The sequence below is a fragment of the Microtus pennsylvanicus genome, chromosome 13 (genome assembly GCF_037038515.1).
Source record: "Microtus pennsylvanicus isolate mMicPen1 chromosome 13, mMicPen1.hap1, whole genome shotgun sequence".
Classification (NCBI taxonomy): domain Eukaryota; kingdom Metazoa; phylum Chordata; class Mammalia; order Rodentia; family Cricetidae; genus Microtus; species Microtus pennsylvanicus.
The window spans coordinates 54,253,410-54,267,577 of NC_134591.1; the positions used below are offsets into that span (position 1 = coordinate 54,253,410).

General features: G+C 41.3%; 1 protein-coding gene across 3 annotated transcripts in view; it reads right to left on the reverse strand.

Annotated features, from left to right (window-relative positions):
- Positions 1-14,168, reverse strand: part of Nfyc (nuclear transcription factor Y subunit gamma) — a 73,690-nt gene that overhangs the window by 21,813 nt on the left and 37,709 nt on the right. For all 3 annotated transcript variants that reach the window (XM_075944922.1, XM_075944924.1, XM_075944923.1), the window contains exon 2: positions 9,529-9,641. In XM_075944922.1, coding sequence (XP_075801037.1) covers positions 9,529-9,633 — 105 coding nt within the window. In that variant the 5' untranslated portion in view covers positions 9,634-9,641. The remainder of the gene's footprint in view (positions 1-9,528; positions 9,642-14,168) is intronic.

Here is a 14,168-nt window from a genome sequence, read left to right on the forward strand (position 1 = left end):
ACTCCAGAGTACCTTCCTGCCAGTTCTTTACTCTGTGAGAACCCTAAGGGTGTAAATAAATTTAGCAGCTGCCTCTAGAGACAGTCCTGCTACTTTTTCTTTTTTTTTTTAATTATTTATTATGTATACAATATACAACATTCTGCCTCCATATATGCCCACACACCAGAGGAGGGCACCAGATCTCATTACAGATGGTTGTGAGTCACCATGTTGTTGCTAGGAATTGAACTCAGGACCTCTGGAAGAGCAGCCAGTGCTCTTAACTACTGAGCCATCTCTCCAGCCCCTGCTACTTTTTCTTTAACAAACAAAAATAGGATGGAGAAAATACACTAATATTGCTGGGATTTAAGAAAAACCTTTTTTTTTTTTTGGCCAGGTGGTGGTGGTGGCGCACGCCTTTAATTCCAGCTCTCGAGAGGCAGAGGCAGACAGATCTCTGAATCTGAGGTCAACCTGGTCTACAAAAGAAGTTCCAAAACAGCCAAGGCTACAGAGAAAAATCTTGTCTCAAAAGACAAAAAAAAAAAAAAAAAAACACCTTTTTTGAGTAGTACCACTCAAATTATGCAGAATTTAAGCCCTGGCTTTATTTTGAAACTACTATTTACATGCGCAAGGGTGGATTAATTCTAGAAATAAAAACTAACTTGAATTTTGGAGCAGTAGTGAGCAGAAAGCTATAATGAGAGACTAGCACATGCTGAAGCTAGGCATTAAACAACTGCTCTGTAAGGGCCCCTAGTGTGACTCTCTAAACCCACGATGATCACCTGGGTATACACATTGTTATATTATGGAAGAACTATTATTTGAGATTTGATAAAAATTAACAAGCATAGGGAACTTTCAAACTAGCAGAAAACTGACATGCATGTCAAAGAAGGCATTCTAAAAAATATCACTAGGCTTCCTAGCTTCTCCTCTGAAACCAATATATATATATAGAGAGAGGATAAACTATTAGAATAAAATACCTAAGACGGCTAATGGGGCTTGGCACTGGAGGGCACAACTTGCGCTCCAGCACTAGAGAGGCAGAAGGCGGCGATCTCTGTGAGTCTGAGACCAGCCTGGTCTACAGAACGAGTTCCTGGACAGCCAGTGATACACAGTGAGACCGTTTCTCCAAAACAAACGGAAAAGAATGGGCAGCATAGAGGAATACCTTCAAAGCAGGAACTTAAAAAGGATACCCAATGTCTCTACACATACTAACAAGCTACTCAGCTCTACAAATTCAAATACCATTTTTTCATATTTTTCTCTTCCAAATTAGGTAACATTCTCCTCAAAGCCTCTACTATAATCAACCCTGGAGTGGCAGAGGATGAGAGGTTCAGTTACTACAATATTACCAGAAGACAGTAGAGCACATTCTAACCTTGTTTCTGCTCCTCTTTCATTCAGTGCATCCCGATAGCCCAACCTACCCTGTGACACCTATCTATGACTTTATGAAAGTACAATCCTATTCCTAGTTTTAAGAAACTTTCATTTGCCAAATACAGTCACATCAAAAACATTATTATAGCTTCTTACACTAGAGAGAGGGCATATGACATCCCATTAGGACACAAGGACGGGAACAACCAGCTGGCAAATTGGGGTTAGAGGTTAAGAAGAGTTGAGGAATGTTCCACAGGAAAGGTGACAGGAATTATGTCCACATGATACTAAGACTTGTATTCTCACAGAGAGAATAAGAAGCACCAAATACCACCTGCAGCGTCAAAAGTATGACCTGGGAGCAAAGGAGAGCAGGAGCAAAGAAAGAGCTGAATTAGGGCCATACACTTGAAGGTATTTTAAAAAAGTGTTTAATCACAGCAATCTATCCCTTGCTTTCTTAGTAATGTGGTGCATCACACAAGATAATGTTGCTTAGAAATGTCAGAGAGAAAGTAAGGCTAGCTCTCTTGCAAATGTGCTGCCATTTGTCATTAATGCCATTTCCACAAGATTTTTCCAGGATTACTTAACCAAAGCACAGAGTTGATCAATCGATCTCTCTCTCTCTCTCTCTCTTTCTCTCTCTCTCTCTCCCCCCCCCCTCCGCCCCCACTTCTCAGACATACACACACACACAAAATCAAAAAGGTCCTCCTTAGGCCAGTATGGCAGTACATGCCTGTAATCCCAACATTCAGGTGGCAAAAGCAAGAGGACTGCTTCAAGTTCCACACCAGCCAGGGCTATATAGCAAGATACTATCTCAGAACAAACAAGCAAAACCAAGCACAGGAGTACACACCCCATACTGGGATGTGGAGGTAGGGTGATTAGTGCAAGGTCAGATGGGGTTACAGAGGACTCTGTCTCAAAACAAACAACAATTACCCCCACACACATAAACATAAAGCTTTTTCCAATTTGTAAAGAAAAGCAACAAGAAGGGAAATAACAGAACACAGATTCTATGAGAATAGAAAGCAGGAATACAAGGGTCTTCATCTTTAGAAGAGATGCCATTCTGGTTTACACAAAGACAGAATGTGGCTACTGGTACAATAATGGCATGACTATGTAGTAGTACCCAACAGCTTTCTGACTGAATGTGAGGCCTGCTCCATTGAAAAGAATTCATGCCCAGTACTCTAGATCTGGGGAAGGTGGGGAGACACATAGAAGAGGTCCCTATTGCTGTTGGTTTTTTTTTTCTAAATGTAAAATTACTTTCTAAATAACTACGTTTATACCCATAGATTCAACCATGATCATAGAAACTTCTTTTGACAGTGGGTAATTCATAACATTGACTGTCAAGCACTTAACCCTCAATGAAACATTTATATCAATACCTCAAAGACTCAGGGGAAATTGTGGTAAAAGAGTAAGAAGAATTTAAGAGTTGCAAGATTGGGAGGAATACTGTGAAGTCTTCTAGATAAGCCATGGCTGTTAAACTCATGAACTCACAGCAACTATGGTTACTGTACAAAACCTTTAAGATCAAGCCAGTCAGTACTCCACCACGGATGAGAGGGGCTCATGAGGCTGCACCCCTAACTGAGGGCTGCTGCAGGAAGAAGAGTCATTTCCCAAGTTCCCAAGAATGACTTCATATACATGCCCATGCAAATAGAACTAATTGGAAACAGTTAATTTCTTTTTTAAAAGTGCATGAAGGTGACAGGGTAACATTTAGGAAGGTCTGGAGGGGGGATCTGAGGTGGATATGTTCAAGATGCATTGTATACATGTATGAAATTGTTTTTTGGGTTTTTTTTTTGTTTATTTGTTTATTTGGTATGGTTTTTTGAGACAGGATTTCTCTGTAGCTTTAGAGCCTATCCTGGAACTCTCTCTATAGACCAAGCTGGCCTCCAACTCAGAGATCCGCCTGCCTTTGCCTCCCGAGTGCTGGAATTAAAGGTATACGTCGTCACTACCACCCGGCTGTAAAAGAATGTAAGATTTCTTTTGTATGTACTCGTGTATCTGTATATGTTATGTGTTACATCACATGTGTATGAATGTCTACAGAGGATAGAAGAAGGTATCAAATTCCCTAAAGCTAACCTATCCAACCTTTTTCTTTTGGAAGATCTCATGATCCCCTAAGCCTTGAACTCTCTAAAGAGGCAGTATGTGGGAGCTGGAAAGATGGCTCAGTGGTTAAGAGCACTTGCTGCTCTTGCAGAATATTCAGGTTTGGCTCCCAGAACATGACAGCTCACAAGCATCTGTAACTCCAGTTCCAGGAGACCTGACACCTTCTTCTGACACCCACAGGTACCAGACACATATATAGTACACATACACATACACACAGGCCAAATAAAAACACTCATATACATAAAACAAAACAAATCTTAAAAAAATTTTAAAGAGGCAGTATGTGAAAAATGGATCATAACATGGTGTGGTGATTTAAATGTAACCAGCCCCCATAATCTCATAGGGAGTGCCACAATTAGGAGGTGTGGTTTTGTTGGAGTAAATGTGGCCTTGCTGGAGGATGTGTGCCACTGTGGGGATGGGCTTTGAGGTTAACTAAGTTCAGAATACTGCCCGGTGTCACAGTTTACTTTCTGTTGCCTGCAAGATGTAGAGCTCTCAGCTACTCCTCCATCATGTCTGTCTGCACACTGCCATGCTCCCTATCATGATAATGGATTGAATCTCTAAAACTGTGAGTGAATCCCCGCCTTAAATGGTTCCTTTATAAGAGTTGTCATGTTCATGGTGTCTCTTCACAGTAATAGAAACCCTAACTAAGTCACATGGGGATTATGAGGGTGAGGTCTTCCTGACAACAACCTCATCTTCTATAATCCCATCCCAGCTAGAAAGACACACTTAAGAGTCCAAGGTTAAGTTTGCAGGAAAGGGGATCTCTCTACCAAGAGCTTACTGAAGCCCCACCCTGGCTTTCATGTCATTGGCAGCCTTGTGAGAGTGAACAGCACTGAACCTCTTCCAGTTGAGCCAAGAGGAAGGACTAACACCCAAACTCTTCCTTGACTTTTCAGAGACTGGCTCAGTAAATTGTAGAGTAGACTCTCTCTGCACATTCTCATGCTCCTCACTACGGTGTGAGCACTGTATTTAAATTACTGCCATGTTAAAGTGCCAAGTTTCAAGAGACCTGAAATTACTCAGTTGAAAGCCAAAGAAAAAGTCAGTGAGTTTTTAAGCTGTACTACAGAGAGAATCCAGAGATTTAGGTAACAGAAACCTCTTCTACTCAGCCATTGAGAGATCTAGAATGTCAAGATTCTTCATCTTTCTTAAAGTATTAATTTTCATGGTTGGCTTCATTTTGGAATTGCCTGAGGGAAGCTTTTGAAAATCAAGTTGGCTGGGCTCTGTTGCAGACTGACCACAACAGAACTCCAAGGGTAGAATCCTGGCGTCAAGTTTTTTGAAAACTCCCTTCATAGCTATCATCGAGAGTTAGGGTTAAGGGCCACTCTCTTAACTAGGCCTTGTTACTCAAATGCTATCCTTAGACTAGTAATGGCATTACCTAAGAATGCGAAGGAAACAGTCTCAAGATTCACTTCAGACTAATAAATCAGAATTAATTTTCAGCTGGTTTCCCTCCTAGGGCTCTCACAGACATTAAGTTTGCAAAGCACAGATCTATAGGAAGAGCTCATAACACATGGTCTGTTTTCCGGATTGTTATTCAAACAGGCTCTCACTGTGTGGCTCTAGCTGGTCTGAAACTGCTATGTAGACCAGCCTGGCCTTGAACTCAAGAGATTCACCTGCCTCTGCTTCCCAAATGCTGGGGTTAAAGGAAGCCATCTTGCCAGGCCCAGAACCTGTTTAAAAGATTTTTTTTATTCATTTTGCGTATATGAGTACTTTGCCTACATGTATGTCTATAGACTATATGAGTGCTTGTTGCCCATAGAGACCAAAAGAGACTAAAGTTACAGATGGTTGTGAGCCACCATGTGGATGCTGGGAACTGAATCCAGGTCCTCAGGAGGAACAGCCACCAGTACTCTTAAACACTGAGCCATCTCTTCAGACCCCAGGACCTGTCTTTTACCAGTCCATCAACCTTAAATGTTCTTGCTTGGTTACCTGATTTGACTATAGTGTTAGGAATGTCATTGTCCTGCCTAGAAGTGTTACAGTATAAAAAGACGAAGTTGTAAATGAAAGGAAAATGACTTAACTACTAATTACAGCTATGTGAACACTGAACTGGAAATAAAGTAAGCCGAGGGAAAATTAGATTTCTCAAGATTCAGGATCTTCTCACCATTTTGCCCTATCCACAGCTACCCAAATCACTACTCCCAAAGACTAAATCAGCTTTCTCGTCCCCACTCTCAAAGAGGTCCTGACAATTATAAAACTCAATGCCAAGATGTCTACTGAGACATCACATGGTGCAGAATGCTTGTAATTCTGCTGTTTGGGACGCTGCAAGGACAATCCCCAGCCCCCTCCTCCTGCCCCAATGAGTGAGACAGAGTAGGGAGGGAAATTTGGATCCTCAATGAGATCCCTGCTACTACTTACAAGTGTAAAAAACATCTATCACTGACTCTCCTTAGAGCCTCAGTAAACAGGCATATATAAAGTTTTATGTAATCACCGAGGGGCATGATTAGCGTTAGGATTTATAACCAATGCTGAACACTTGGATTCATGGACAATTACAGAACTTTTAAGAGTGTGGAAGCAGTATGGTCAAGTTGAGATGAAGGATAAATTGCTATTACCTAATTCAGACTAAAACAACTGAGAACAGGTATGCTCAGTACATCATGAAAATTACCTCCTGTCAAAGTTTAATTACTTGCTTCAGAACAACCTCAGCCCCAAGTCAGACAACATCACTTTTACAAATATTCTTGTTTTACTTATATTTGGATAATTTAAGCATAATGGATTTTTTAAAAATTTGCTCAAGAAAAAAATAGAAAAGAAAAAAATCTGCTCAATATTTTAAGTATCACCTAAGAGGATCTGATATATCTGGGAAAGTCTATTATCAATCTGGGTGTGGTGGTACACTTCTGTAACTCCACCCCATGAGAGGCAGACACAGGAGGATCTCTGCATATTCAAAGCCAGCCTGGTCAACACAGGGTGATTCTAGATTGGCCAGCGATTTTATAGCACGACCTGGTCAACTCCCTTTCCTCAAAACTCTAATTGTAAGCACCACAGATTTCTGGAAAGACCCAAATTAAGTGCTAAAATGCTGCACAGGCAAAGGTATAGTCAGAGAAGTGGAGGTCTTCATGTGCTACAGGCCTGAACTCTCAGAACAACACCCCCCAATCCCACTCTATCATGAACACTTGGAACTGGTACTGCTCTGCACTAAGTCTAAAGTGAAGTCTGATTCATCCAGTCATTCATTATGCAGCTTTTTTTTTGTTGTTGTTGTTTGTTTGTTTATTATGCACACAGTGTTCTGGTCTCCATGTACACCTGCATGCCAGAAGAGGGCACCAGATCTCATAATGGGTGGCGTGAGTCACCATTTGGTTGCTGGGAATTGAACTCAGGACCTCTGTAAGAGCAGCTAGTGCTCTTAACCTGAGTCATCTCTCCAGCTCCCTATTATGTTGCTCTTATATGTCAGTCACTCTTCAAGCAGATGTTACAACAGAAGTCTAAGGAATCTTTCAGAGATACATGGAAAATTTTAGCTTTAAGTCAATGAAGAACAGCACTTCTTACAATTCTTTCTCTTTACCTACAAAACTTGAACCAGAAGGCTACTTACCGCACCAGCTTCACCCAAATCAAACAAGCACATACAATCAAATATGACCATTAAATTATATGATGGCTAATCTTGGCTGTCACCTTTACTGTTGCTGACAGCTGGGTGGTGGTGGCACACGCCTTTAATCCCAGCACTTGGGAGGCAGAGGCAGGTCTCTGTGAGTTCAAGGCCAGCCTGGGCTATAAGAGCTAGTTCCAGGGCAGGCTCCAAAGCTATAAAGAAACCCTGTCTCAAAAAACAAAACAAAACAAAGACAAAAACAAAACAACAACAACAACAAAAAGCCAACTTTACTGTAGCTGAAATCAACTAAAACACCAACTGCTGGGGCACTCCTGTGAAAAATTTTCTTGATCAGATAGATTATCTGAAGTGGGAAGACACACCCTAAATCTGGGTAGCACCTGGTGGCAGCCTACATAAAAGGATAAGGAGAAAAGAGCCCTTTGCTTTTTGTCTGCTTGCCCTCACTGTCAATGGCAAGTTCACATGTCTTGCTATAGCAGAACCAATTTCTTGAGGATTCCAACAAAGACGAGATCAGGAGCCCTTTAATAATCCTCTTGGCCTTCAGCACCAGATTGGGCCCAACTGAGCATTTGCCAGATTCTTAGCTTCTCCAGCGTAAGACACTCATTGTTGGTGAGCCAACTGTGTTTGAGTGCATGTTCTTTCAGAAAACCCTGACTAGCTGGGCAGTGGTGGCGCACGCCTTTAACCCCAGTGTTAGGAGGCAGAGGCAGGCGGATCTCTGTGAGTTCGAAGCTAACCGGGTCTACAGAGTGAGCTCCAGAATAGGCAGGGCTACAGTGAACCCATCTTGAAAAACAACAAAACATTATCTTTCAAAAATCTGTGCAAAACACCCTGCTTCTGACTTTGTGATTTCACTGCAATCCCCCCTGTTCTCTATCAACCAACACTTGAGAATACTGAACAGTAACAGATCTTCTCACTAGAAATCCATTCTGTACACAGGCCACCCAAAAAAGACTCAGGAAGGCTCAATCATCTAAAACTCCCTTCTATTTTATCCTGCCTTTCTCCTGAACCACACACTACATTCCTACCCCCAACCTTTACTATACTGAACTTCTTTCTTGCTATTCCTCTAACACAAGGTCCTTTCCTCTGGGACAAAGCCTTTGCACATCCACTTTTCGCTGCCTAGGATAGAACTATTTTCCCACCTCATGCATGTGGCTAATGTTCACTCACCTTTCAAGACTCAATAAAAACAAACATACTATTCTTTTTTCTTTTTTGTTTCTTACTAAGTTTTATTAAGGCTCAATTCATCAGGTTAGTACCAAGTACTTTACCTCCTGAGCCATCTCAGCATCTCTATATGCTGTCATTTAAAGTCTTCTCTAGCTCAACCACACAGAAGAAGGTACTACACTGCCTTTCGGGGCTCCCTCAGCACATCCCTATTTACTGCTTCTGGACTCACCACTGTGACTGTGTCCACAAATATTAAGTAAGTATCTATTGACTAATTACTCTAGTTGTAAATAGAAGACTGTAAGCTTCTCAAAGTTGGGGTTGCATTGTGACTTTTCTAAGTTCACCGTATCAACAGGAGATGATTTTAGTTCAAAGGGACATGACTATGAAGGTTGTTGTTGTTATTGTCACATGTAGGGGAAGAAGAGTGTTACTGACAGTGGGTAGAGGCTAGGATGCTGCTAAACAACCTGCAATCCATTGAACAGCCCCTGAGAACAGAGACGTGATAATGCTGCCACTGAGAAAGCCTGGCCCGAACTAAATTGATCTTTTTTCCCTTTCTTGATTTTTTCTTTTGGTTTTTTGAGACAGGGTTTCTCAGTAGCTATGGAGCCAGTCCTGGAACTCGCTCTGTAGACCGCGCTGGCCTCAAACTCACAGAGATCCACCTGCCTCTGCCTCTGGAGTACTGGGATTAAAGGCATATGCTACCACCACCTGGCTTAAGTGTTTAAGCTGGCTTACAGCACATCTCCTGAATAAGCCACTAACAGTTCTCATCCAATTACAGAAAGATGGTACAGCCAATGAATTAAGCTAAAGAAACAGGCTAACTAGTACAGGAAGAGCAACCTTTGTTTCTCTGTACTTCCTATGGCGTCAGTTTCATCAGCCTGCCTCCAAGTAGAGCATCAAACAGTCACTTAGTTACAAACAACACCCTGGCATTGCCACTCCAAGGGGAAGTCTACTTTCTTTTCCCAACATATAGGTCAGGAAAGCCCTGTGCCTTTGTGAGCACATTTGAAAATGGAAGTGTTTGTGACTTGTTTCTGCTGTCTACTTTGGAGTTCATTGCTCTTCCTTACCACTGTTAAGTTCCGGATTTCTTCCATGACTCTGGGCCAGAAGGACTGGAGGCTTTGCTGGGCATCACTGCTGCTGGTACCGCCAAACCCTCCTTCTGTGGACATTTTCAAAACTGAAAACACACACACAGACAAGAAACAGATTAGAACTAATAAAGTCATACTTGCTCCCCAGGTTAGTTGTTATCTTTCTTTGGGTGTTCTCACTGGTTTAACTGTTTCCGTATGTTAAGGTATACGTTTACTGCAAGCAAGAAAGAAAAGTGGGGAGTGAGATGGCTCAGTGGGTACCCACATGAGAAAAGGAAAGTACCACCTTCAAGTTGTCCTTTGACGTCCACAATGGGTGCTACAGCGCACACATGCACACACACACACACACACACACACACACACACACAAAATGTTGGGAGTATAAAAAAAAGACTGGTGAAAGAAGTGGAAGGTTAAAATCAGAATGAAGAGAGGAAGGGTAGAACCTCTACTTGTCCAATGCTTAATGATACAGTAGGGAAAATGAAACATTCCTGCAGCAGTCATCACTGTAATAATACTATACTGCCTTGAAAGACTTTCAAAAACAATGTGTTTTTAAAAATCTCTAGTTCAAATGTTTACCTGGCAAGTGCTTAACACCAGAAACAATTCAACAACTTAAAAACAAGATATTTTTCATCTCCTAAAAAATTTCTAGGGGCCGGAGAGATGGCTCAGTGGTTAAGAGCACTGACTTCTCTTCTAGAGGACCCGGGTTCAATTCCCAGCACCCATATGGTAGCTTACAACTGTCTGTAACTCCAGGATCCAGCACCCTCACACAGATATACATAAATAAAGTTTTTTTTTTTTTTAAGAATTTCTATTGCTGAGAAAGAATTACTTGAGAAAGTCTAACATGCCACAGATAGGTCACTGGTAAAGAGCTAAGCAAGCTTATTTAGTTTTATTTTATGTGCACTGGTGTTTTGTCATAGGTGTCAGGTCCCCTGGAACTGGAGTTACAGACAGTTGTGAACTGTCATGTGGGTGCTGCGAGTTGAATCCAGGTCCTTTGGAAGAAAGAACTTTTAACCACTGAGTCATCTCTCCAGTTCCACTATGTAAACTATTTAGAACTAGTTCTGCAGGGCTAAAATAAAAGTACCAGAACCAGGTATCACATAACGAAACATGTAGCTTTTTGTTTTGCTTTTGTTTTTGTTTTTGATTGTTTGTTTCCAGGAGGGTATTACTATGTAGTTTTGGCTGTCCTGACACTCTGTGTAGACTAGGTAGTCCTCAGAACCACCTGTACCTAGAATTAAAAGTGTGCTAGGATTAAAAGCATGCAACACAGTACCTGGCTTCAAATGTGCAACTTTCTAGGCTTCGTGAGTTCACACCTCCATAGCCCTATTACTACAGGGTCTATACTGTACTTCAGATGTACCCAGAACACAGAAATCATTAGGAAAGAGACAGCATTGCACACGTCCAGGCTAGCCAAGAACTCTCTACATATCCAAGGATGACCTTGAATTTCTAATCCCCTTGCCTCTACTTCCAGAGTACTGGCATTATAAACACGTGTTACCACGTCTAGTTTATATGGTGTTGGGGACTAAACTCAGGCTTGGTGCTTACTAAACAAAATATTCTACTGAGCTACATCTCCATCTCCTTGAAGAAAATTTTAATTTAATTATATTAACAATTTCTTATGAAATATTCATGACAAGAGTGAAAAATCAACCTTTTACTAAATAGGCAATTTTTTTATAAAAACTTTTCTAGCCAGATGTGGTAGTACACACCTGCAATGCAGTCTTCAGGAGGCTGAGGTAGAGGACTGAGAGCTCAAAGCTAGCTCAGGCTACATAGTGGGACCCTGTCTCAAAACAGAGTAGTAATGATAAGGAAATGGGTATGTAGCTCAGTGGGAGGGCAGTTGCCTAGTATTTACAAAGTCTCCTGAGTTCCCTAGCATCACACACAAAAATATTTAATACTGAGTATGGTGGCTCATACATTTAATCTCAGCATTGGGGGCGGGGGCTGAGGAAAGATTATCTTTAGTTGGATACTTAGTGAGACCAGGCTACTTAGTGAGACCATATCTGACAACAAAAACAAACAAAATCCAGAAATAATCTAACTTTGTTGCAGGGAACAATGGACAGGTGTGACCTTAGCACTCTGCTATGCAAAAAGGGAAAATCGCACCAGTGTTGCTGATACCTTTCCTTCACCCACTGATGATTACATTTAGTTGGAGCATAAGCACCTGTGAGATGTAACATTTGGTAAGCTTTAACTGTTTTCTAATTTCCCGTCTAAGCACACAAATATAAGGGTACACAATTCAAGAAGCACTTTTACAACCATCGTGCAGTTTGTCTTAAATAGAACAGTGCATATTCTTCCTTTACCTGCCTATATGTATGAGCCACCTGGACAGGTTTTTAAATTTATACTATATCTCAAGCAATATAGTTCATAAAAAACAAAATTATTAAAGTAACACAGCCTAAGTATAAATACAAACTAATTCTGCTGAAATTAGTTTAAATTCTCAAAAAAAAAAAGGGGGGGGTGGAAGGGGGAGCAACCTGAGTTACTTACTGTAGTAATTAACACATAAGTGGCAACTGAACTGATCTTGCTACAGAATTAGCTCATTTATAATCTTTATATACCATGGGAAAACATGCATCATCATCTGAATGATGAAACACATATTTAAATTATTCCTAATAGCAGCACCTGGGAGGTAGAAGCAGAAGAATGGGCGATTTTGAGGCCAGCCTGGGCTACACAGTGAGACCATGTAGGAGGTTGAGGAAATCAGGAGCTTCAGGATTCTTTTCTTTCTATGTTAAGTCATTATCTACCACTGAATAAAGCCATTTATATAATGCTGACAAAGATAAAACTGTCTTTAGACCAAGCACATTAACTTACATCACTCTTATCAAAAATGCAGTATAGAATTTCTCAGATTTAATTCATTATTGATATTCAATTTATTATTCATGTTCATTAATTACTTTATAAGTTCTTGAATAAAACTTCCTGTTTAATGAGCTGAAGTAGTCAATCTGTTGCTGAAAGTATTTTCAACTCCCAGTATCTATTAATTTATCTGATTTTAAATTAACTAATTTTATAAACGGTTTCCTTTCCAAAGCTAAAGAAGGAAGACTTAAAGTCCATCATGAAAATGTTATTTCTCTAGTGCTCAACTCAACATCTTCCCAAAGACTTCTCTAACTAGCCTCACCTAGTATTCCCTTGAATCTGACCTAAATATGAGTCATCTCTGGTTCCCTCACAGCAACTAGCACATGGTATGGTGACTACCATGATGGCCAAAAGAATCACTCAGTATGGCCTCGCTAGGCAAAAGGGCAGCCTGGGCAGCTTGACCCTGAAAGAGACTTACTAGGATCGCCTGCACAGCCAAAAGAAGTAGTTATACATAATCCCAGGAAAAAAGGGTTTTCTCAGGCTGGTAAGATGATTCAGCAGGTAAAAGTGTTTGCCTTAAGATGCAAAACCTGAATTCAATGTCTGGGTGGTGTGGTGCATGATGGGGAAATGATGGAGGAAGGTCGTTGGCTAATAAAGAAACTGCCTTGGCCCATTTGATAGGCTAGCCTTTAGGTGGGTGGAGTAAACAGAACAGAATGCTGGGAGGAAGAGGAAGTGAGCTCAGACTCAATAGCTCTCCTCTCTGGGGCAGACACGATGAAGCAAGCCGCCATGTCAGACATGCTGAATCTTTCCCGGTAAGACTGGTGCTACACAGATTATTAGGGATGGGTTGATCGGGATATGAGAATTAGCCAGTAAGGGCTAGAGCTAATGGGCCAAGCAGTGTTTAAAAGAATACAATTTGTGTGTTGTTATTTTGGGGCATAAGATAGCCAGGCGGCTGGGAGCTGGGTGGCAGGAACGCAGCCCACAGCTCCCTTCAACACAAACCTTTAACCCCAGCACTTGTGAAGCAGAGGCAGCCAAACACCAGCCTCATAAAACTTAAGAAATAAAGCCAGGACACCTGGCTACAGAGCAAGACTCTGCCTCAAAAATCAAAATAAATCAGGCAGTGGTGGTATAAGCCTTTTATCTCAGCACTTGTTGCAAGGGAGAGGCAGGTAGATCTCCCAAGTTTGAGGCCAGCCTGAACTACACAGTGAGTTCCAGGACAGTCAGAAAAACCCTCTCTCAAAAAACCAAAATCAAAATAAGGAAAATAAGTGTTGTGCTGCACACCTGTAATCCAGAACAAGAGTCTACTGGCAGGAGGATCACTGCAAATTGGAGGTTATTCTGAGTTCCAGTAAGTAAGAAAAGATACAAAGAAACTTAAGGCTTGGGTGACAAGACTGTTCAACAGACTGAGGAACTTGCTGTGAGGCTGAAGTTGATCAGCGGAGCCCACATAGTAAAGATGACAATCAACTCCTTGACCTCCACATACATGCATATGAGCCCCCCACATATACAAAAGCAAACAAATGTAATTTCAAATAAGTTTTAGCTAGGCATGATGGAATGCATATTTAATCCCAGCACTTGAAAGGCAGAGGCAGGAAGATCTCTGTGAATCGGAGGCCAGCCTGGTCTACAGAATGAGTTCCTGGACAGCCAGAGCTACA